At 45.6% G+C, this 25891-nt stretch overlaps 1 protein-coding gene across 1 annotated transcript in view; it reads right to left on the minus strand.

Annotated features, from left to right (window-relative positions):
- Positions 1 to 17028: 17028 nt before the first annotated feature.
- The window catches only part of LOC147722776 (cytosolic non-specific dipeptidase-like), a 207628-nt gene continuing 198765 nt past the window's right edge, over positions 17029 to 25891 (minus strand). The window contains exon 12 of the mRNA XM_086965239.1: positions 17029 to 17926. Coding sequence (XP_086821365.1) covers positions 17863 to 17926 — 64 coding nt within the window. The 3' untranslated portion in view covers positions 17029 to 17862. The remainder of the gene's footprint in view (positions 17927 to 25891) is intronic.

Raw genomic sequence — 25891 nt, forward strand, 5'->3', positions numbered from 1 at the left:
CGCTGCAGTAGCATTGATCAAAAGAGTCCGGACAAAAGAGGGTAAGTCACAGTCAGCAGTAGCTTTCAGTAACCAGGAGCAAGGAATAGGGTTTAAGATGGTTAAAGAAAAGACTCACTTGAAGTAGAGTCAAAATGGGTCTCCGTCATTCCCTTTCCCGATCTGTAACATCTCCCCTAATAATAACTAGGAACACTGAATTATTCTTATAAAAATGCACAGTAATGTAACAAATATTAGCAAGTGTGTGATGCTTTCAGGCAGTGGAAACCGCTCATCCAGTGGTGTTGTCAACATCCGCTGCATCTGCTGCTTCTTCTCCGGATACAGCATTTGGCATGGATTATTTTCTGACACCATATAGTTTAGTCTGTGAGGGTTCAAGCATTGTTAACGTATTTTTAGATCATGCGTTGGTCAATCAGTTTGTTCCATTGGATCCATCTGGGTCCCCTTAGCGCCAGTTGGAGCTTTAATAAGGCATTATTATTAGAAGATTTCTGGATTGAATGGGTGAAGTGTAACCTGGAGGAATTATTAAGGCATAATATTGATTCGGTATCATACTTTGTGGTTTGGGAAGCAATGAAAGCATTTTTTAGGGGGCTAGCGATCGCATATACTGCCGCCAGTAGAGAGGAGAAAATGCAAAAGGAAATTTTGAGCAAAGCAGTAAAATTTGTTAATGTTGCCTCGCGTTTGACTGCTAGCGCTGATCTTAAAATATTGATCTGTCACTCAATCTGAGCTGTTTTAAAAACTCATGTGTATAGAATCTTGAATTTTAGCAAAATTTCGTAAAATACTCACCACTTAGTCGGCACTCCCCTTGCCTGGTCTCCTTTCCCTAGGCCTCAGCCAATCGACCGCAAGGAGGAGGAGTTTGAGGTGGGGCTAGGTTCATAATGCCGGTCTTATCGCGGGAGCGCAGTGGACGCACGCAGCGGGCGCGCCAAAGGCAAGCCCGTCTGCGCCCATCCATGTCCGCCCGGGCCCAGGGGCCACGTACTATGGCCAATTTACCACCTACTCTTCCGCGGAGCTTAGATCATTGGCGCAAACTTGCCTCTCTTTGGACTCCCCAACGCATAGTCGCTTAGTGGCTAACGGCATCCTACAGTCCCAGGCGTTGCCTATCCCCCCTCCCGCACCTAACTCCCTTTCCCCCTCTAGCGCAAAAGCCACATTGGCAAGTGACACCACCCTCCGCTTTCTTTACCTTAATACTCGCCCTCTGGTAAATCACCAACTGGACATCTTCTTGCTCCTTACCACCGATAAACCCGACGTACTCCTTATTACCGAAACCTGGCTAACTCACGACTCTCTGCCTGATATTCTTGCAGATCTCCCTTCTGATTATTACATATTGCCAGTCAACCGGCCTCCCGGGAAGCTGGGGGGCGGTGTCGCTGCCATAATCCATAAGGACCATAAATTTATCATCATGATCTCCTTGGTCCTTCCGGAAGTCGAGAATTTAGTTGTCAAACTTGACACAGGCACTGGGTCCTTAGTGCTAGTACTTATCTACCGACCCCCTCAGGCAATGCCCACCTTCCTTATCTCCCTAAGCAAGCAAATGGCCGCCCTAGTCGTAAATCATGCCAAGGTCCTACTCGTCGGAGATCTGAACTATTGGTTAAACGATGCCGCGGGCCGGCCCAACGCCATAGAACTCTCCGAGCTCCTCACCAACCTGAATCTATCCCAGCACTTACGTACTCCCACTCATGAAAAGGGACACATTTTGGATCAAATATGGTCCCACAATATCTCCCTTTTGACACCCATTACCACCCCTTGTATCTGTTCAGATCACCACTTAATACAGTTCTCGATCATCATTTGCGGCCAGTCAAAAGCCACCACCTCGGCGGGTGGTATGACAAGGAAGTGGAAATCCTTAAATAATCAGGACTTTATTAACCCCTTGGCCAGCTCATTACCCACCTTCAGCCATGACGTAAACTCCATGGAAGAGAAGCTCTCTAAATGGCTATTGTCGGCATGCAGTGAACATGTCCCGCTCACTAAATTCTCCCGTGCCCGCCACTCAGACGCTCACAAATGGTTCTCCACTGACCTCAAAAAACGAAAACTTGAGTTACGCCAATTTGAGAGGAAATGGAGACTCTGATACTCCATAGAAGACAAGGAGCAATACACGATTGCTCGCACAGATTATAAAAAAGCCATATTGGATACTAAAGCGGCTTACTTCTCTGCGAGAATACTAAATGCTCACAATAAATCGAATATATTTAGGGTAGTGAACGACCTGTGTAATGACGATAGGACAGCATCTGCTCAAGCACCCACCCAAGAGCCCTGTAACTCCTTAAATGATTTCTTTCTGGACATAATAGCTACTATTAAAGCCAGCATACCCAATAGTGCCAGCTTGGATTCTCTGGAAGACATGTCTAGCAACCTCTCCACATTAGATCTCTTTCCACCTATCGACCCACGTATACTAGCTGAACTAATGACCCGGGTCAAATATGGATCATCCAATGACTGCTGTCCACCTCATATCTTAAAAGACATCTTTTCGGTCATACCTCATAGTGTACTCCCTCTCCTTAATGAGCCACTCGCGCAGGGCATGGTCCCTTGTGCCTTCAAAAATGCAACGGTGGTTCTCCTCATCAAAAAAACAGGGGCAGATCCTGCTAATCCCTCTAACTACCACCCTATATCTCTCCTCCCTTTTGGGGCTAAAATATTGGAAGCATATGTGGCTAGGTGTCGCTCCAACTTCATTGAATCATCAGATTACTTGGAGCCTAACCAAGCCGGTTTCGTCCCGCACATTCTACAGAGGCTGTGATTCTGGCAGTCCTGGACACCATTAGATCAAACACAGATAGGGGTATCCATCAGGCCCAGGTGCTTCTGGATCTGTCGGCTACGTTCAACATGGTTGACCATGCCATCTTACTGAACCGTGTCAAACAGACCGGCCTGCGAGGTCCTGCACTAAGTTGGGTTATATCCTTTCTTGCCGTCCGTACTCAGGCAGTAAGGCTCGGGTATTTCACTGCCCCCAAGCTCACCTCCACTTGTGGGGTCCATCAAGGCTCCTCCCTGTCCCCGCTCTTGTTCAACCTATACCTTAGGCCCCTGTTACACTCCTTAAAAAAAAGAAAGGTCACCATTTTTAACTATGCTGACTATCTGCAACTAATATTTCCACTGGACTCCCCGGACTCTGTTACTGAGTTTCAGGCCACCATGCTTCACATCCAGCGTTGGATGGACCTGAACCACCTGAAACTTAACCCAGGGAAGATGGAATTGGTGCTTCATGGGAAAAGCGAGACCAGTTGGGGCCCACACTACTGGCCGACAGAACTCGAGCCTCCTCCCACTCCCTCTCCCTCGGTGAAAAGTCTCAGGATCATCATCAAGCAGATATTTCACTTAGAGGACAGGTGGGAGCAGTGATCTCCTCTAGCTTCCATCAATTGAGTAAAATCAAGACAATTGCCCATTTGCTGACCGACTCCGCTCTCATACAGGTGGTGATAGCTCTTCTACTCTCACAGCTTGATTTTTCAAACTCCATTCATCTTGGTCTACCAGTTTTTTTTAACAAGACGCCCACAAATCTTTCAAAATCAAGCGGCCAGACTTATCCATAAACAAGATAAATGGTTATAGCCAGACCCCTGCTGTCAAATGTCCATTGGCGACCTATAGCCCAGCGTGTTGCCTTCAAGATCGGCTGCCAGGCCTTCAAGGCCCTACACGGCAAAAGCCCCAGATTCCTCAACAGCATGATCTTAAAGCATGCCCCAGCTCGAAGTCTTCGATCGGCCCACCTCCACTTGCTTACCATCCCCTCCTTTAAACAGAAGCGCCAAGGAGGCTGCCACTTCTCCTAACTTGCCCCTAAACTCTGGGACTCCCTTCCCTTTACAATCAGGAGCTGTGACAATCTCCTGGGCTTCAGGAAAGCTTTAATGACCTGGCTGTTTGGGCAAGCATATGCATAGTCACTCTGCTGCGAAATTCTCTACGATTGGCGCCATGAAGCCTACGGTTGTCCGTGCGCTTTAGAAGTTGTTATTAACATAACATAACATAAAGCCATAGTGGCATACTCTACCTTTAGGTCCGAAAGAATGATTCAATTAATGAAAGATGCAAAGCAGAACATGCAGGAATTCTTTTTTGCGAGGGAAACTTTGAATCATGCTTCATACCTTCAGCAAAGATATGAAGAAAGTGAATTTGTGGGTCTGTTTTTTGCTTGGTCCACAAAATCTAGAAATAACTCCCATTTTATTAAAAGAATAAAAGATTCCCTGCAGAATATTAAAACCCTCCCCTCAGAAGTAGCTCAGAATTTTTTTTATCAACATTACATTAAAATGTATTCTGGTAGAATAGGAAGCTCAGAGGAGACAATTGAACAATGGCCGGTGGACATAAAGGTCCCAACTCAAACAGAAGCCCAGGTGGACTCAATCAAATTGACCATTACTTCATTGGAAGTACAACAAACTATTACATCTCTTTCCAATGGCAATGCTTGCGGTAAAGACGGTTTGCCGGCTGAATTTTATAAAACGTTTTCTCAATAATCAGCAGCTTGTGTGGTTTATTTATTTAATCAGATTTTGCAAGAATGTAGTGTTCTCAGTTCTTTTTCAGAATCTATTGTAATCAGCTTTTCGAAAAAGTGAAAGCCGGAACTCGATCTGAATTCGTATTGCCCCATTAGTTTCCTTAACACCGATTATAAACTATTTGCCACAATTATGGCCAAAAGGGTTGCAGCTGTAGCGCAAACTATTGTTCATCAAGATCAGAATGGCTTTTTTCCAGTGAGATGGATAAGCTTCAACACAAATTTTTATATACAAGCTATAGATTATTTTTCAATAGACAAAATTAAAGACACTGTCATTATGTTAGATGCTGAGAAAGCATTTGATTTGGTGGAGTGGGGTGTACTTTTTGCAATACTTCATTAATTTGCTCTTCCAGCTAGTGTTTTGTCGATGTTATGAACACTATATTCTGGGTCTAAGGCTACTTTAATTATTAATAATATTTTAGCATTAGTCGTGGTACTCGACAGGGGTGCCTGATGTCACCCATATTGTTCGCACTATTTATCTAATCTTTGGCATCTGCTTTTCGTTCTGATCAATCCATTAAGCCACTTATGAGGGCAGTACCTAAACTTAAGCCATATGTGGACAATATGGTTTTATATTCAATGGCAGATAAATATAACGTTCAAAGTGCTTTTAATAAGATTTTGAGTTCACGGCCATAGGGGGCTATAAAATGAATCGAGCAAAATCTGAAGCTCTAAATTTTAATAGCTCCCCAAAGATACTACCACTCGATGTGCAATCGTCTTTTATAGCCACATGACCGATTAGTTATCTTCGGATTAAGGTTACAGCAAATTATGATTTATATGCACTATATTCTCTTCCCTTATTAATTAAAGTTCGAGCATTGCTTGATTGTTGGAACAAATTTCCTTTTACAATCATTGGCCGTATATCGCTTATAAATTTATTACAGTTATTCCTGTTTGACATTTCAAATGTCCCAAGTAAGCTAACAAAGGCTTTTTTTGAGGCACTAGAAGGCGAATTCCAGTCTTTTTTTATGGAACTCAAAGCAACCCAAGGCCAAGTTGTAAATACTTTCTTACCTCGGGAGGATGGATGGATAGCCCTGCCCTCCCAAATAACTTACTATCAGGCCACGCTTATAAACTTGCTGACATCACCTTAAAAAAACATAGCTGTTGAAATAAATATTATCGACATATTATGTTAAAAACAGCAAAAATATATCTGGCTTCTTTTTTTACAGTTCCAAGACTACCGAAACGTACAAGATATAGGACGCCTCAAATAATAGTAGATCGTACCAATTGTATTTTGCCAGAATATCAGATCCTATATTACCACCCTTAGATGAAGCTCAAAGCATGTGCTGCTTTAGGTCTGAGCTTAGGGCGCTCCATACTAACACTCTGGGCAAATATTGGATTTTGTACATTAGGGGGTCGATTCCGATTCGGGAAAAACCGCTCCGAATAGACGTTCGGAGCGCTTTTCCCATTCGATTCGTACCCTGCCACGTCCCCCACATGTACGATGAAGTACGATTCGTACCGGGAGCAGGACTTCGTACGAATCGTACAAAGACCATACGATTCAAATCTACGCACGATTCTCCCTCGGAACCCGCTGTACCCGATATCCCTGCGGTGAGCGGTTGGCTTTTCTGACAAAGCAAGTACGATTCATGTCGGGTACGCATCGTACAACCCTTTTCCTACGGCAGCCGAAAACAGCCGTAAAAGCAGAGTACACCTTGAAACAGGTATGGAATGGCCCCCCCAGGTATGGTGCATACCCCCATGATCGCCTGGGTATGGTGCATACCCCTGCGATCATGCGGGGGTACGCAGCGTACCCCGCGATCATGGGGCATACGGACCATACCCCATGTTCACAGGGTGTACGGTGCGTACACCCTGCAATCGCAGGGTTACGATGCGTACACCCCATGATCGCACAGGTATGCACCGTACCCCGTGATCATGGGGCGTACGGACCGTACGGTGTGTATGTGATTGTGTGCTTTTCCATACGAATCGTCCTTACCTGACGTAGACCGTACGAATCGCGTCCTCATAACATGTTCCGGATTGTACTCGTCGGGTCGTACGGCATGTGTACGAGTCGTACGGTTCACTGTTTCAGCCTTGCTATACGTACGGATCGCGAAGATTCGGACGGATTCACGAAATACGGATCGTACTCGGACGGACGGGTACGATTTGTACGTAGAGGGCTCCGGATGCTAATCATACGGACGTTTTTTCTCCCGAATTGGATTTGACCCCTAGGTGATTTTTTTCATAATAAGGGTTTTATTTCTTGGCAAAAATGTACTTGCAAACATAGATCATTGAGTCCATCACTTTCTTTAAGTTATACCCAAAATAAACATATTTGTTCAGGTAATTTGGTTGAACCGAACGTCACGGCATACAAAATAGGGCAAGTTTTTTCATTGCTCGGCTTAAGAGAGTCAATAGTTGGTACAGACAACATTCAGCATTCAATGTAATATTGAAGCACAGCGTAAGCAATATTACAGGTTGCAATATTGAAAGCCATATTGGGATTATTACAAATTGTTTTAGTAAAAAAGCTACTTGAGCGGCCAATTTTAAGTGTATGAGCTTCTATTTTAAATAGATGCCGGTCACTCTTGTTTCAGATGCAGATCTCAGCCCGGTGATTGGGTTCATACGATATTTACCAGCTCTAAATTATGAGTTTTGGACAGGGATCTTTTCTATAATAAGTAATTGACGAGTGATTATACAGGATCCGATGAGAGCCCTTTTTGGTTACCCATCAACTGCCTATAATTTGACCACTAAATTGAATCAGTTTTATTGCATCTTTGGTAGCTAAATCATTAGTTTTGGCAAATTGGAAGTCTATTAAAATACCAACCATGAATCACTGGCATAATAAGATCGATAAAGTGTATCGCCATGGGTTTCTATACGCAAAAGGGAGTAGGTGCCATAAAGCATTTTAACACAATTTGGTCACGTTGGCAGACGGTATCTGGTTGAGAGTAAAGAAGTTATGAATTAAGTCTTGCTGTATGTATTATTTTAAAGGGGGCGCTAGGTGGCGCTGGTCCTTAATGGCTGCTCTTGCGTAGAGCTCTCGCTGAGCCGGGAGTACATGTCCACATAATCCTCATCCTGCCTTTCAAAAAGTGCTGAAAATATCGCCGATGCAACGGTGGAGTCGCGCTGCTGACTCAGTGCGACTCTCAGCCCGGTAGCTGCCCGGACGAGCCTGGTATCGGCTGAAGGATCTGCCGCGGACCAGAGGTGGGACGTAAGCTGGTCCCCTGCAGCGGCCTGGTAATCCACGCAAGACCGGGGAGGAGTAGGCCGGCCGACCAACACAGCGTAAGCCCGGCGCAGCCCACAGAGAGCGGCTGTGAGCCCACCATTCCCGTGCTCAACACGTTTGCCCCTGACTGGCTTCTGCGGAGGGCGCCCGGTGAGTGAGGTGTGATTGTTCCCCCCCCTCGATGGCCTGTGCCTACGTCAGGCATACCTGAGGCAGCTGAGGTGCTGGTACGCGGACTTGCAGGGATCCTGGACGTGGCGGCTGGTTCGTGCCACTGGACCCATCACCGCAGGCAGTTTTGAGGTGGAGATACCACTGGGGGCCCTAGTACCACGCAATAGTGAGCAGCGATACAGCGGAGATCGGCGGGACCGCCATTTTGCCCGTACCCGATCGCTCGGGCCGCCGGGACATTTTCGCGGCGCCTGCTCTGGACCGCCTTTGGGCCCCTTCATCCTAAGCGGAGCACCGGAATAAGAGACTACTGGCTGTGGCAGGTCAGGCACACAGACTGAAGAAGGGGCATGCTGCTGAGGAGTGGACTGGCACTGGCTGCCATCTTATAACAGGCCGCGCTGCTGCCACTGAGGCATTGGCCCCACTACCCGCTTCATAGACATACTCGCACTTCTTGCAGTCTCAAATGCCGTGTGGCAACCCGTGATCCTTGTCAAGCACTGACTCCTGGTGGCGGAGGGGCCTGCATCGATCCCAGCTGTGGCGCATATACCGGATTGGCTGCGTGCTGGTGGACCTCGCGCCCTCACCCTCTTCCTACTGAGTGAGGGCCCCCGCATGGATACTGACGTCTGGAGGAGGCTGCGGGGCCCGTAATTTACTCGTTACGCCTGGGGCGTCCTCGCTGGCTGGGTGTAAGTGGACTGGCTTGTAGGACCTGTCTCCCCCACCCCCCGTGGCTGGACAGTGGTGGGGCCCCGTGCGCCCGTGCGGTCTGGACCGGGGGCACCTCCCTCGTGCCTGCCTAGACTGGACCTGCAAAAACGGTAGTGCCGTCGTGACGGACCTTTCCGCCTCCCTCATTCGCCACATTCAAATACCACGCGGCCCGCCACAATGGGCAAAACAGAACCACGACAGTCAAAACTGCGGTTTGATGCGCGCAAGACATCGGGTGCAAACTCTTAGAACCAGGGAGATGACGACCCGCCAGAGACGCGAGATGAGAGCTGGAAGACCCTCCTGGTGAGCATGCAGCAAAGCCTCACTTCTATTGATTCCAAAATTGACTCCATGAATAACCGACTGGACAATATAGTGGCGAAACTGGATGGGCACGAAGAGCACCTTCAGGAGGCTGAACAGAGAGTATCGGACCTGGAGGATGGGGCAACTACCAGTAGGCAGCACGTGGCGCAAATGGACAAACTCCTAAAACTCATAGCAGATAAAAATGAGGAGTTTGAATCACGCTCTCGGAGGAACAATGTCCGCATGCTTTGTCCTTGCCGAAACAACCAACACGGGCCGACTAGAAGATTACATGGAGCGATTGCTGATTGATCTTTTTGGACGTGACTCTTTCTCCGCGCAGTTGGTTATCGAACGGGCGCACCGCTCCTTAGCCCCAAAGCCCCCTCCGGGAGCAACGACATGCCCGATCATCATGAAGTTCCTCAATTACCGTGACAGGGACGCACTACTGCGACTGGCGAGGGAGAAGGGAGATGTAAAGTTTGAAAATACCACCTTGTCTTTCTATCCTTACTTCATCCAGGAGGTACAGGAGGCCCGACGAAAGTTCCTTGCGGTGAAGAAAAAACTTAAATCCCGCAGTATGCAATGCTATACCCAGTGAGGCTGCAGATTAATCATCGAGGCCGACAACACTTCTTCCTGACACCCCAGCAGGCTGAAGACTATTTGAAGCGTGACAAAAGATCGTCCTCCCGGGAAGCAGCTGCACAGCGCTGTTCACGCTCTCATTCTCCCTTGTCGGAGCCTTCTTGAGGCGCAGGAACTACATTGCATTGAACGAGAGCTGGGAGTCGCCATGGCGACACGTTGACGATCGGCGGACTGGTGATGTATAACACTCCTATTGACTTGAAGGCACAAATTGACTCCTGGCCGCTCACCTCCGTCCCGTCAGATCGACCCCTGAGACCCAGGTGGTTGTGGATGGGTGAAATAGGGAGGTGTAGTGGAACAAGCGGGAGCCCCTAGCGGCCACCACTGAGGCCATTACCCATTGTTACCTAATCTGTTTAAAAGTTGGGGACTTTCTAGACTGGGCACAATGACTCAGAGAACTGTTTGGGGGGAGGGAAATTCTTTCCTGGCAAGTTGGGGCAGCCGGTGTGGGTGAGGGGGGATAACTGTAACGTACACTCCGAAGTAGTGTTGATATTTGCATTGTACTCTAAAGCTGGAGCTGTTTCCCCGGTGTTTTCCCTAATCGAGTCTCCAACACGTGCTTGCCCATCGATTTATGTCATGTATACTGATGGGCTCTATGGGCGACACTAAGGCACGTCAGAATATCAGACTAACCTCCTGGAATGTTCGAGGCCTCAACGACCCCAGAAAGCATAGACAGATTTTGGGGTATTTAGACAGACATGGTATAAATGTAGCTCTCCTTCAGGAGATGCACCTCGCCCCTGGAAACACTACGCAATTCGCTGCCAGATGAGCCACAAGTCACACCTTCTCGTCCTATTCTGATTACGCTAGAGGTGTTACAATTCTGATAAAGCGTGGGGTGGCTTTTATGCCCAAAGGGGTGGACAATGATAGAGAGGGCAGATTTGGTCTGGTGTGGTGACGCTTGCATACACACAATGTTTTGTTCGCTAATTTCTATGGCCCCAATGTGGACAATCCTTATGCTCTGCTTACACTATGGAGTAAGATCCAAACTCTGGGTATCACACACGTAATATGGGGAGGGGACTTTAACACTGTGCTGCGGCCAAGTTTGGACAGATCACGACCACTCCCTTCACATTACACTAACACACAACGCACGCTCTGCGACAAAATTGATGGTAATAACTTGACTGATGCTTGGAGATACGTGCATCCCGCACTCCGGGAAGGCACGCACTACTCTACCTTGCACTCTACCTGGGCACGTCTGGATTATGTCTTCATTTCTGCAGGAGTATCTCCCTGGCTACTGCACGCATCTCACTTGGCCCGCACATTCTCCGATCATTCCCCAGTCCTCCTGGATTTACAGATTCCCCTTGAATGCTCCCCATACCTGTCTTGGCGACTCAACCCGGCACACCTCCGAGACGAGGTCTTTAAGGCCGAATTGGAACAAGACATACAGGATTTTTTTAACGCAACACTTCCTCTGTGGATAGCATTATCAGCATCTGGGAAGTCTTTAAGGTGACCATTAGGGGCTGGTGCATTGCCAAAGAGGGAGGCATCTTAAAATCCCTACGCACAGATCTGAACGCGGTTAAGCCCCCTAGATTTGCTAATTATGTCACTGAAATACATTATGATGCTGGTAATATACATAGGAACCTCCCTGACCAGATTTGCATATTTTGGGACCACTACCAGGTGCTATACTCCTCACAGAGAACAGATCCTCTTGATCTCCCTACATACTTTGAGGATGTTGCACTGGCATGGTTGGGGGTTGCCAGCAGAAGTTCCTTCATGCAGAATTGGAACTGGATGAAATAACCGAGGCTATTATGGGCATGCGTTCAGTCAAGGCCCCGGGATCGGATGGCCTTCCTATTGATTTTTATAAACTTTTTGCTCCCATTTTGGCCCCTATTTTGAAACAAGTATATTATACCGCACTCGAGGAGGGTAGTCTACCCCGTACTATGCGCGAAGCTCTCATCACCTCCCTGCTCAAACCTGATAAGCCCCTGCCTACTGCGACTCTTATCGCCCGCTATCCCTTTTAAACTGCGATACTAAGATTCTCGCCAATGTGTTGGCTACATGACTCAACGTCCTCATGGAGCGCTTGGTACTGCTGGACCAGGCCGGGTTTGTTCCCAACTGTGCTACCTCCCATAATCTTTGCACCCTCCATGCGGTGCTCCAGGACCTTGACCCTAAATGCGATGCCGTGGCGGTTTTCCTAGATGCCACCAAAGCCTACGACTCGCTAGAATGGGATTACCTGCTTGGCACACTACAACATATGGGGATGCCCTTTAGCTTCCTGGACTGGCTGAAGCTGCTATATCACCAACCCACAGCAACTGTGTTGCTCAATGGTTCCAGGTCCACCCCGTTTACTGTTCAAAGGGGCACCCGCCAAGGTTGCCCTTTATCCCCCATCCTCTTTGCGATTGTGATTGAGCCCCTATCCACAACGCTCCGTCAAAAACATAACCATCGTTCCCTCATTTATCGTACCCGGCCACTCCTCATCTCGCTTTACGCGGATGATATGACGCTCTATATAGAAAAGCCCTGTGATAACTTAAATCCTGTGCTGCACGAAATTACAAAATTTGGAGGTATTGCAGGGGTGAAAATTAACTGGGCCAAATCTGCAATTTTCCCGCTAACAGATAATACGCATCCATTCCAACTCAACTACCCACTTGTGTGGGAGCAGGGTGACTTGAAATACTTGGGCATCCGCATCACCAGGGACAGGGAGGCACTGATGCGAGCCAACTATGGCCCTGTACTGGATAAAATCACAGACAATGTTACTAAATGGTTGCACCTCCCTCTCTCTATGGCAGGCCGCATTGCCCTAATCAAGATGACATTACTGCCGAAATTATTATACCTTTTCGTAAACATTCCTTATAATCCCGGTAGCTTCTTTTTCCGCTCCCTCAGGTCCCAGATCACGAGATTAATTTGGGGTGGGAAACAAGCCCTTATTGGTCTCGATACCCTTATGCTTCCTTTTCACCAGGGTGGGTTTGAAGTACCCAACTTTGAAAGGTACTATGATTGTGCCCAGGCGCATTTTGCCGTATACTGGTTCCATCCGCCATCATATATGGCGCACTTGGCCGTTGAAGACAGTTATATGGCTCCCACGGTCCCAACTGAATACATTCACACCCCGGTGGGTCAAAGAAGCTGTGATCCCTCCACAGAGGATTGTACGGTGCAGGCCTGGAACCGGCTGGTGCAGGCCCTAGACAGCCCATTTGTCTATTCACCTAACCTGCCCTTGATAAATGATCCGAGATTACAGGTCACTTGTGAAGTAATTTGTCACAAACTGCTTAGGAAACTGGGAATTTGCTGCTGGGGAGATTTATATGTGCAGAGTACTTTCCGAACAACGGAGCAATTTTTTGGGGAGCAGTCCCCCTCGGTCATGGATACCTTTTTATTTACTAGGCTAAGGCAAAACGTCCGAGCCCTTAACCCGTCATTCCCCACTGAGCCTGACACGTTTGCGCCACTTCACGCCACAGTGCAACCCGAAACTCCACGACATGTAGTGTCCATGCTCTACAAACATGCACAGGCCACACCTGGCTCCACTTTCATGAGGGCCAGAGCGGAATGGGATAGGGACCTTGCCAAACCGCTGACAGATGAACAATGGGAAATGAGTTGCACTCGAACACCTGCGATTACTGGCAATAATAGACTGAGACTACTACATTATAAATTCCTTTATCGGCTCTATCATACACCTGCCAGGCTGAAAAAGTTTCATTTGCTCGATTCAGAGTGCTACCTCCGCTGCGGCGCTGCTCGTGCTGACTTTATACACCTTGCCTGGTCCTGCCCCCAAGTTGCCATTTATTGGGAACAAGTTTTCACTGGTCTTGCGAACATGCTTGGTGTAGATATGACTCCATGTCCACTTCAGGCGCTATTGGGTCTAACACAGTCTGTTGTCACTATTCACAAAAAAATCCTGGCTCTCAGTCTCTTACTGGCCAAGCGCTTAGTTGCTTGTCGATGGGGAAGGGGACGAGCCCCTAAGTTTAAATGTTGGATTCAATCCATGACCACTTGGCAGGAGAGACTACATGATTACGCAGAACTCCAGCCCCCGAGGTCCCAGCCTAAAGACATATGGGCACCATTCATGGCGTACCTCCTTAGGCAGCGGGCAGAAGAGGAAGACGAACGGGAGGGGGCGGACATGGCTACTGAAAGTGTATCACAATCACCTGTTATGTAATGCTTGACTCCATATGTATTTGTTAGCTGCTCATTGTCTAGCCACTGAATACGTGTATGGTCCTGGAAAACACCTGCCTGAATAATCATGAACCTCTGTTGAACCCCTACTTATATCATTACTTGATTGCTGTGCCCACTTGACCGTCTTGCTGAATTGATCTATATAGGTCGTGAGGGTCCTCCCCTCCAAGCTGAGGTTTCTGGACTAGTCTATGCTACTTACTTCAGACACCCCTCTATTGTTTTGAAATGGGGTATTTTGGGTGAGTGGGAGTTGGGGACACTTATTGAAAAGCCTGTCATGTAACCGATTATTGCTAGCAACTACTGTGCATGGGAAGATGCCACTATCTCGCTCAACTATACTATGCACAACTGCCTGACATCATTGCATTGATGTACCGTGCTTTCAAAATACAATAACGGTTTTTGAAACTTAAAAAAAAAAAAAAGTATTATTTTAACAATCCAGTAGCTTGGTTTTTATAGCATGGCAATAGAGGTAGACTGGGACATCTTATGAATGAAGAAACATTATAATGAATTATCAGCGGCTTGATGTTCTACGGAGACCTATTAAGTTGTTTCAGGAATAATTTAAAAAAATGTATTTAGTGATGACATTGATGATGCTGTAAATATTTTCCAACAAAAAAACAACATTCATGCTGGTGCATAGTAAATTCAATGTTGCAACAGTGGTTACATGGAGGAAGGTTCTCATGAGAACCTTCTGACCTAAGCTATTAACTACTTTCAATGTCCCGTTGTGAACACAAATAGCTAGTCAATTGCAATTAAATAAATCTATCGTAAATGTCCTCAAAAGTGTATAACCTTATCAAATGTCCTGGTTAGGGGAACATAAAATATACCTAAATTATTCTTTATTCTTACACTCCATTCGTTACGAATCCACAGCTAAGCTCATTTTTAAACAGGATGATCTTATGTGTTGTGATGAGGCAAAGGGAACATTATCTCAAAGTCAGCACATATTTTACCAAGGTGCTAGTGTCAGGCAAAACACTCTAATAAACGTCTATTCATTTGTGAGCAAGAGATGAAAGAAAAAGGCTTGGGCCTAGTTACATATGAACATTAAATGTAACAGCCTACTACTTTTTCTCTTCTCTATCCCCCATGTTATTTATCCTGCACGTTGTAGAGCAAGCACATTTTCCCTAGGTGGAATTTACTTATGAATTATTTCCTACACCAGTCTGAATGCAGTCGAAAGTGATTCCAACACATTTAAAGCAGGCACATTTACCTACATGTCATTTTTCTATCCAAAATTATTTCTGCAGCAGTTTAAATGCAACTCTAAAATACAATTATTTAATGGTGTGCAAATTGAAATTTGGTTATAAAATGTATTTCTCACAATCTCATTGAGGAGTGTGTAACCCCAGGAACAGCCTCAGCTGCATTGTACAGAGAAGGGGAAAGTGTATCAGCCCACAGATGACCTCATAAGTGCTAGAGGACAGACAGGAAGAGAGGGTTTTGAAATTGCAGCTGACTACCCTAGCCTTGGAAGAGAAAAATCAGGCCACTGAGTAGAAAAGATGACCCTCGCATCGCATTGAAAGAAAAGAAGGTCTTACTGGCCTATGAGAGGAGCTAGTGCACAATAGACTTGAGGTCCAGGAGGGGCTCAGAGTCTAGTGAGGAATGTGGCAGTTACAATGAAGTGCCCAGGAGAGGTAAGAGAGGCAACATTCTCACAAATCTGGTGCTTAGTTTTGTGGTAAGGGATGGTGTAGATAAGTGGTTTGCAGCATGAGCTGGTCCTATGTATGCATAGTGTATCAGAGGGGGACTGGAGAGTTAGTCTGTGGATGTGGAAGAACATGCCCATTACTGGGAGGGGTACCTTATTGACCCTGGATGAAGCTGACTTGGTGAAGTGAGCCCCCTGAGAGAAGCCCTTATCTGTAAGTTTAGTCTGACCATTAAGAAATATCGCCTGAGGTTCATGGATAGCCACAAGCAGTCACAGGCTATTTACGTGATAAAATATGATGCTAAGACTTATCGGGGGTTCGGCTTATGTTTACTGATTTCCTGAAAGGGTTGGTTCCGTTCTTAAAAAATTGTGGCAATTGCCATTGACAGGAGGACCGTCAATTTCCTCACCTATCCGGTGTTCCTACTGCTAACAGCTCAGCTGCAAGTCAAGCCCATGCCTGTGTGGGCTCCAATCTGACTTTCAGAGACATCCACTGTGAACTAGTTTTATAATAGAGTCGGCCTGCACCAGCCACAGCGGAAACATAAAGACTACCGTTTCCAGCCTCCCAGTCTACCCAATGGACCACATAGAGGCCAATTTATATGGGGCTGTTGGAGTCTGCTGCTACCTGCTTTCAAGTGACCTGATCCTGTCCTAGTCTTAGGACATGGTGAGTGCTGCTGGAAGTACAGGCCATTAGGAACACACCAAGAATAGCCCAGGTGGCACTCAGCATCTACCAACGCTTTTGGCAGCCCGTGATTGAACCTGCCACTGCACATCAGATCATGCCCATTTTAGTAAAGATGGAAATTCAGGTGGAATCCTTATCCTCTGGTGCCATTCCGCATAAATAGCATGCCCTTAACAGACATGGCAGCCATTCCGAAAACACAGCCAATCATTCTTTCTGACAAGCTAAGCTCTGAGGTGGGCAGAGCTTGGGCTTGATGTGGGCTGATGGTGCTAATCCCACAAACTGGTGTGTAGATAAATGATAATAACTATGTCCTTCCATTGCAGTGCAAGGACCCCCTACAGTATATATGCATTGCAACAGAAGTACCCGATCGACTAATGAAATGGCTTGGTGCAGGTAAAGAGGAAATGCTCCATTGACTAATTCAAAACGGGATTGACACAACTAAAAAGCCAATACTGTAGAAATGCAATCTCACAGACAGCAAAAAAGCGGTACTTACGCCATATTGAAAAACAAAAAAAAGCCAAAAAGCTCCAATATAGAGCTTTCATTTTTTTAACACAGAGTTTACTTTATTTTGTTAAGACAGTTTCTTTGACAGCATACAGTGGGACAAGATTACCAGCCGTGAAACATATGTCATTACATAAAGCTGGTTCAGTCATCATAGCACAGTATATATCATGATATTGCTAACATGTAAACAGTGAAGTATTTTCCGCCCTACCCCCAAATCTATTCTTCACATCACCTAAGCAATGGAATCTGAGTGTGTATCTGCACTTTAGAGGGAATATGGAAATGATGTACATTCATGAGGGGAGGCTGAATGTGCCATCTTGCCTGATCAAACATGTGGCAGAGGGGGCCCAACTAAATTACTCTCATGCATGGCATACACATAAGTGCTCACAGGTTCATGAGGTATATAAAGTGGCCCTTGCACCAGGACTGTCGCACAATATGTGCAAAAGGTCGGTAAATCGGATGCAATGTACTGTGCTTGAAGAACATCTCAAACCAGTGAAATGGGCTTCTTGCAGAGGCTCCATACGCTTCACGCCAAAGGGCATCACTCTCGCCAAGCTCCCTTATAGAGCGTCATACAGTTGTACATTACATCGTGATATCTTGGTCTCTTTTTGTTGATTTTCCCTATTATTCGATAAGTTCTTCCATTTCGACGGTGGGTGGCAGAAAGATACTCTGTTCCTGTAAACGTGGATGTGCTAGATTCACATTCAAGTATGCTACATACATTATACACGACTAGTCATTTTCAAACTGCAACTTTTTTACTTGAAATTAACCAATGTCAATCAAATTACATTATCAATGTGTCATATTTGTATTTGGGGAGAAAAAGTGAAGAATCTTCTTTAGACTTTGCTGAGTTCATCAATAAAAGCAGCATATAGTTTTGTACCGTCAATGTAATTGGACCTGTCGAAAAACCAAAGAGAATGATTAGTCTACACTAATTCAGTGTTTCCAATTTCTTTTAATTTAAAAACGGAGTCTTTACCGTTAATATATATGTCCAGTCAAAGTCTGCTTCGGATGTCTGGACTTTTACTTACAGAACCATTCAACCTGTGCATGACCAGGAGGAGGGTATTATATGGGATAAAGTACCCCATGCCGTACATTATAAGGATATTGCAAGTCACCAACAAGTTCCATAACCATAAGGAGGAACGAGGTGGAAGCCCGAGTTCCGTTATGAGGTAATGGAACTCCGAGGTGGCTTGCAATATCCTTATCATGTATGCCAGGGGGTACTTTATCCCTTATAATTAAGGCTCCTTGTTTTCCGTTTTTACTGATTTTTACAGATCAATACAGACAGAAAACATTCGTTTTCCTGCCTGTATTTGTTTTTGAATGTGTATAAAAACGGAAATTGGTTTGCTTTTTGAATAATTCTAAATACTGTCTGCCATGACTGCCAGGCCAATAGATGTGTGGATTGGTAGATAAGGGGGTTGAAAAATAGAGGGATTTTAGTAAAGAGACTTTAACAGCAGTAGATATGCACAAGGTTGAGACTGAAATTTGCATATGTTCATATAAGTACCCTGCTTTATCTTCAGCGGGTGTTCACAGCATTGAAACCTGGCAGGTATTCAAGAATGAGGTCATATTTATCAGTTGAATAAATGTGAAAATATACTAATTTCAGCTTCATTTTTCCACAGAACCCAAAATAAATATGGATAAATACAGATGAAATTAGCAGAAAATAAATATGGATAAATACTGATGGAAATGGTAAAAAATTAATACCATACAACCGGGAGCACAACTTATAATGCATGGTCACACCATCAACTTTCCCACAAACCACTTAAAACCTTGGTGCATAGCTCTTTCATATAAAAGAACAAGCATGTTTTTAAACATCAAGAATACAAATAAAACATCTAGTGCAAAATTAGACACATCAAAAACATGTTAGATATATGTTGCACATAGATATTAGAAACAGTTCAATGCAAGTGAGTTTAAAAAAAATATATGTAAGCTGAAGTAGCTAGAAACATGCAGAACGATTCTGGCTTTTCTCTAACTATCTAATGAGTGCAAAAAATAAACACGTTCTCTGCTTCTACGCTAAAAGAAATAGCATAAGAAAAAAAGCAATGTAATGTAGCCTTCCATACTTGAGAAATTGTGTTTGTGTAGTTTCGAAAGAAAATTGAACAATATGAGTTTGCCATTAGCACGCATGTCCCCCATTAGTTGAGAAGAAAATTATTCTGGCAATCCCATAGTCTTGGCTTTCATTTTACTTGATCAGTGCTTGACATAATCCAATAGTAGTATGCATAAACAAGCATGGCAATGCCAATAGGTCTCACCTTTATGACCAATTGACTTTGCCAATGGTTTTAGCCATGAGGCACAGCATTCCTGATGTTGTGTCGCATGGCTAAGGAGTTAAAAAAAAAAGCTTCTGATGTTGCCATCCATGTTATTATGTCGGTATGTACACCAAGTTGAATCAATTACTAAAATGAAAAAAAACCTGTCCTAAAAGCAATAATGTTTTGTAGAGTGAGTGAGCAGGTGAGGGAAAGAGACCACACAGGGGTAACACAATAGTAGTATGCATAAACAAGCATGGCAATGCCAATAGGTCTCACCTTTAGGATCAATTGACTTTGCCAATGGTTTTAGCCATGAGGCACAGCATTCCTGATGTTGTGTCGCATGGCCAAAGAGTAAAAAAAAAAAGCTTCTGATGTTGCCATCCATGTTATTATGTCGGTATGTACACCAAGTTGAATCAATTACTAAAATGAAAAAAAACCTGTCCTAAAAGCAATAATGTTTTGTAGAGTGAGTGAGTAGGTGAGGGAAAGATACCACACAGGGGTAACACAACCGGGGTTGGTTGTTTGTGAGGGGGGGGGGGGTGGCAAAAGCTACAGAGCTGCTCTGGTGGTTTCTTAAAGTGTGCAGGGGAAGACATGAGAGGGGTGGAAGCAACACAGGATCGGAAGCAATGGGGAAGACACATGTCCGGGTGGAAGCAACATTGAAGATGAGGAGCGGCAGCAACACAGGGTCGCTGGAGGGTGGATCAAATGGGCGGAATAGAGCAACATGGTGCTGGGGATTGGAAAGCACATGGGTGAGAAAGCAGCGCAGGAGGAGTGGGGCAGAGGCACCCGGGTGAGAGAGAGAAACATGGAGCACAGTGGAGAGGGGACAAAAGCACATGAGGCAGATGGAAAACATATTCCCTCTTGTAGAGTGCATAAACAAAAAGAATAAAGCAACACCTGACAAAACAGCAGTAGAAGGGCATAGTAATGTGTCCATGCTCTAGGGGTGAGACAAACACAAGGAGAGGAAGGGAAGTACACACAACTAACCCATAAGAAGTAAGCAAATGAGAGTGACAATGAAGCCAACCAATGGTAACAATGGTCGGCTATAAGCCCACTGTAAGGTAACAATATGTCTCACGATCCTAGGTTGGATCATGTAAACGAAGTTTGAGAAAGTAAAAGAAATGAAGAATTAAAAAATGTTATAAATGAAAGATACAGAAAGGAGAACATTGAGACTAGAAAACCTGCATAAAGAAATCTTGATAAATAATGTATGTGGTAAGGTAAGAAGTGTAAGTAATCAACATCCCTGCTGGTGCCAAAGCAGCAGTTCTTGGTGGAACGCACGCTGAGGTCCATGTCAAGGCATCCAGGCCCCTGGCAACCAACCTGGTGCAGCTGTCCTCTCTGACCATGCTCTCTGACTGTTCAGAGCTCGCCAACCATCAAAAGTAGCTTGACAAAAATAAATGTTCTGTCATATTGTTTTCGAGTTCACCAGCAGCGGCCCGTGCAGGTAAGAGGGGCGGGGCCAGGTGAGTGTGTGTGTGGGGGGGGGGATAACGACAGACAACAATGACGGAAAAGTAAATATTCTTTTAATTTTTCCTCATGGTCGTCTGTTGAAACCCCCTCCCAATCGGATCCGACCGCTCTTACCTGCACGGGCTGCACCTGGTGATCACCTGTACAAATAGCCAGATCCCATTACACTGTGCAGGGACTGAGGAATTACTGCAGGATTGTGTTTCAAAGGCAATGTTGCATGCTCTCATTCCAAGCAGTATTGCACTGCTAAGCCTTCGAAGCTCCAGGCAGTATCTTGCTGTTCCAATTGCACTGTCACCACAGGACAATCTCACTGAAGACCTCCACTGAGATTCGTGTTACCAAGACTCTGAAGAGGCACCAGTCCTGCCCCACCATCTTTGTCTCCCGCTGCTGTTGTGTGCAGGTGAACATCCTCAGAGGCACCAAGTCCATGCTTTTCAAGGTGCAGTCCTGATGGCATTTCCAAGGCTCTCTCCACACTTGACCTGCTTTGTCCTTGCCGCAGAGCAGAGTGCATTTTGCACAACAGCACTCATTTCGGTTTCAGATACACGTCTCCTGGAATGTCCATACAGAGCCCACCAGCTGGCTCAGTCCTTAAGTTGGAACTGTGTAGCATCGCAGTTTCCTCCCTCACTGTAGCAATTTACACACAAGATTCAGGATTGAATTCCTACCAATTATGGAGCTCCTTCCTCAATGGCAGGTGCAATCAAATCTCCTTGCGGATCTGCTACCTTTGATCAGTCTTTTGGAACTCCATGGCAGAGCCCGTCACAAAGAGGACAGCTTTGATAGGCCCTATGCACCATCCATAGGATGCTCCATTTCCAGCTTGGACACAGAAGTCCACTACACCCCATCTACCAGGTCAGTGAACTTGTGATCTTCGACTTGCAGGCCACCTTAATCCCCAGCTTCCTGCTCTTTTGCCTGTCCTATTGCAGGAGCTCTCACATCTTTCACGGTTACTGTTCTTTGACTTGGAGTCATCCGTGACATATGTGGCATTATCCTGTAATACATTTCTCAGTGGACTGTGGACTTTCCACAACCACTCTTGAGTAAGAGCACCTGGTCATTCTCAGGATGTTGACTGAATTGTTCAGGTGAATGGGGAGATACAGTTGGCCATGCTTTTGCTCCACATGTGCCCCTTTATAGAACAGCCCTCAGACCTAATTCAGGAAGGGTTTGGTGTGCCTAAATGTAATTCCATGTCTAGTTCACAAGAAAAGGATTACTGGAATTTTCAAAGAGTAAAGTGCACTTACAAAGGCTGAAAGTTTTCCAGTCTGGTGTTCAGGATAAAGGGTGTTGATTTCTATGTTGCATATATTTGGGCCCACTTCCAGTGAACCAGGCACAGTAGCAGGAGTAGAGATTTTGATATCCCTGAGTCTCAAGCTACAGGAGGCAATTCAACAGGCCCTTGGAGCACATTTGGATGTAAAAGCAGAGTCAGAGAGCAGCAGGCGGCAGGGAAGCACAAGAGAAAAGCAGGCCTTCTCAGCCAGCAGTCCAGCAAGGAGCCCTTAGAGCACTGCAGCAGTTCTTCTGACAGAGGTTCAGTCGTTGCTCCAGAAGTGTCTGACTTGGTGGGGTCAGAGACCCAGTAATTATACCCAAATGTGCATTTGAAGTGGGGGAGACCTCAAAGAAGGGTTTCTGAAGTGCACACCGGTTCTTTTAACCCAGCACTAGCTCCGGACTATCATAATGGGGTAATCAGCTATTTGTGGGAGAACAGGACGTTGAAGTGTAAGTGTCAACCCTTCCCTCCCTTCCTGCCCAGGAAGAGCCATCAGAATGCGGATGTATGTACATGGGTACTCAGAGACACTTACCCTTCCTGTGTTTGTGGCTCTCTAGAGAGAATGCTCTAAGTGTAGCTGTCACCCACCACAGATGTGTATTGGAGAAAGGTTGGAACACAGACCATTAAGAGCAGAAACAACCCACTTTTTAAAAGTGGCATTTCTAAAATAGTAATGTTAAATCCAACTTTACCAGTAAAGAGGATTTATCATTACCATTCCAAAGATATGAAACAAAATGCACTTATCCCCTTTCTGATCGGGAATTATAGCTTAAAGATGTATTAATGGATACCCAATGGTGACCTATGAGAGGAAGAGGCCTCACAGCAGTGAAAAACAAATGTAGCTGTTTGTCAATATATCTGTTTGTCACTACCCGGACATACAAAACATAAAAGTACAGGTCCTACCTTTTACTTACAAATCACTATGCCTTTAGGGTGCCCTAGGGCATATGTTAGGGCTGTCTTATGTGTAATAAAAGGAGGGTTTAAGGCTTGGCAAGTAGTTATAAATCCCAAGTCGAAGGGGTAGTATACTGCACTCACAAGCCCTGAATTGGCAGGCCTGAGACATGTTTGAGGGCTACTTGTGTGGGTTGCATAAACAGTGCTACATGCCCACTAGTAGAATTGAATTTACTGGCCCTGGGCACACGTAGTGAACTGTACAAGGGACTCATAGATAAAAGAAATAAGTCAAATTGGTATGAAGCAATATTACCATGTTTAGGGGAGAGTGCACAAGCACTTTTTCACTGTCTAGCAGTGATAAAGTGCCCAGAGATGTAAAGCTAGTAAAAAAGAGGCCAGTAAATTGGTGGGAAGAAGGCAAAATCAGTGGAAGGTCACCCTAAGGCTGTCAGCTCTAACAGTGTCCAATTATAATGAATGCACTACCGTTAGGGCAACCAGGAACTTGCGCAGCCCTGTAATTAGCGCATTCAGTGAAATACTGAGCTACTGCTTCAAAGCCGCTCTGTGTACCTCTGTGCAGGCGGCACTCTGCCTGTATTTTAAAGAGGGTTCAGAGATACCACTGCAGTTGGATGCAGTGAGTGACTAGACCTGTCTTCAGGGGGATATCTGGAGAGCCCATGGGACCCCATTTTGCCATCCAGAAGGCTGGCACCTTCTTGTGGTGCACTGTAAATGCACCTCTGAACGGCCTGTTTGTCTCTGCTCGCACATCCATAATACGGTTGGGTGCACAGACAAAGTGATTTGTTTATTTGCATGGGGCCATGCCCCCCAAGCAAATGTGGGAACGCCCTCTCAAGATAGCGCTGCCACTGCAAGTGAGCCACCACTATTAGTATTTCGGAAGGGCCCCACAAATGTGTGCAGCCCCTTTTGTAATACAGTAGTGTCCTGGAGGGGGGTGCAGAAAACTGTTGCATAACCCTGTTGAACCCCTTGGTTACTATGTATGATACAACCCCAGGTACCCTACAACTGTCATAGATTTCCAAGAACATTGTGTGGAGCAAAACCTGTATACCAAATATAAAAGGAAAATTAGGTAATTATAGTTCTTACTTTTGCAAGCAGGGCTTTCTGAATTATGATCTATGTTTCTAATTAGAGAATAACACTTGTCAGGCTTATTTCTCTTTGATGTAGACACATGGTCAAACAAGCTCATACAGCTGTTCCCTTCTAATCAGGACACTGGGTACTGTCTGTGATGAGAAGTTGACCTCTTAAGCCTTGTAGACTCTCAAAGGAGACATGGACCAGCAGTCAAGCCAAAGGTTAAAGGAGGTAGTGGAATGATGAGGTGTGGGGTCCAGTAACATGCCACGATCACCACTAGAATAAAAGTTACAGCTCACAATAGGGCTGTCATACAATACAACATTAAAACCAGGACCCCATCCATTCAAAACTACATACTACTTGTGCTGACTAACGAAGCAAGAGCTCTGGTGTGATCTTGGAAAGGAGAAAGCACAACTTTTTAAAAAACTTTTTTTAATTGTATTTATTTATTGAACTTTTCAGACAATGTACAGACATTCAAATGCAATAGCCATATTGGAGACAGAGCATACATAATCAGGAACACAGATCAGGGACATAGCCGGACATACAGAAATGGTTGACCATGAACATAATGGGATATTATAGAGCAAGACACACCACCAATGGAGAGTGGGCAATCAGAAAGCAAAACAAGATATTATATATTTGCTGCTACAGTTTGCATTGAGACAAGAACGTTAGGGTGCATGACAATACAGTAGGGTGCCATGATGGACAGGCAAGGGGAGCCGGAGTAATTGGGGAAGGTGGACACATGGGAGCAGATAGTATCTTACTTTATGACGTAGCGTCGTCCACATGGGAGTGTTCTAATAAATATGTCTGCAACGGGCCCCAGATGTCCCGAGGGCGAGAGGAGGTGGGGAGAAGTTCAGCATAAATGTTGAGTTGGTCTTGCCAAAATATCAAATCTGATAGCCAGGCCTTAAACTTGGGCGCTCAGTATAACCTAATAGGGCTAGAACTGGAGATCTCGGGAGAGGTGTAGAGACCATGGAGTCAAGAGCCGTGAGGACTTTGTCCCAATAAGTGTGGACACCAGGGCAATCCTAGGCGAGGTGCAGGAAGTCAGCATGCTCCATTTTACATCTGTGGCATCTGTGTGTGTCTCTCAAGCCAAATCTGTGGAGTGTAACTGGGGTGTAATAACTCCGGTGTACCAACCTTTAATGTATGGTGCGAAGTCTGCTATTGGCTGATATCTGCTCAATTTGTGCACAACAGTATGATCATTGTGCATCCGTGGTCTCCTGGCCCAATTACATTAACCACTTGGCGCGCGCCGGACACGCAGGATATTAAATGTCACCATAAAGGCCATGGTAGAGTGTGGATACAAAATAGGAGGCAGTGGGTGCGCGCAGGACTTTGTGTAGCGGAACAAATGTGGCAGCTCGGATGGATACGTGCCGAAGCTAGCCTGTATACCATGGCGGAGGCAAGCATATAGGAACGTTTCCATAGTGGAAGACCGGGGTGAGGGCACAGTTGTTGGAGAGAACGGAATGCGCCTTTACTAAAGAGGTACCCCCAGCAACGGAGGTTTGCGTTTACGAGCTGTGTTTTTGAAGAGTCCCCCCTGTAGCAGCGTTAGGTCAGGATGGTATGTAAGCCGGAGGGGAGAGGAATACAGACTAGGTGCATGCATTTGTT

This window comes from Lissotriton vulgaris, chromosome 4_1 (genome assembly GCF_964263255.1).
Source record: "Lissotriton vulgaris chromosome 4_1, aLisVul1.2, whole genome shotgun sequence".
Classification (NCBI taxonomy): domain Eukaryota; kingdom Metazoa; phylum Chordata; class Amphibia; order Caudata; family Salamandridae; genus Lissotriton; species Lissotriton vulgaris.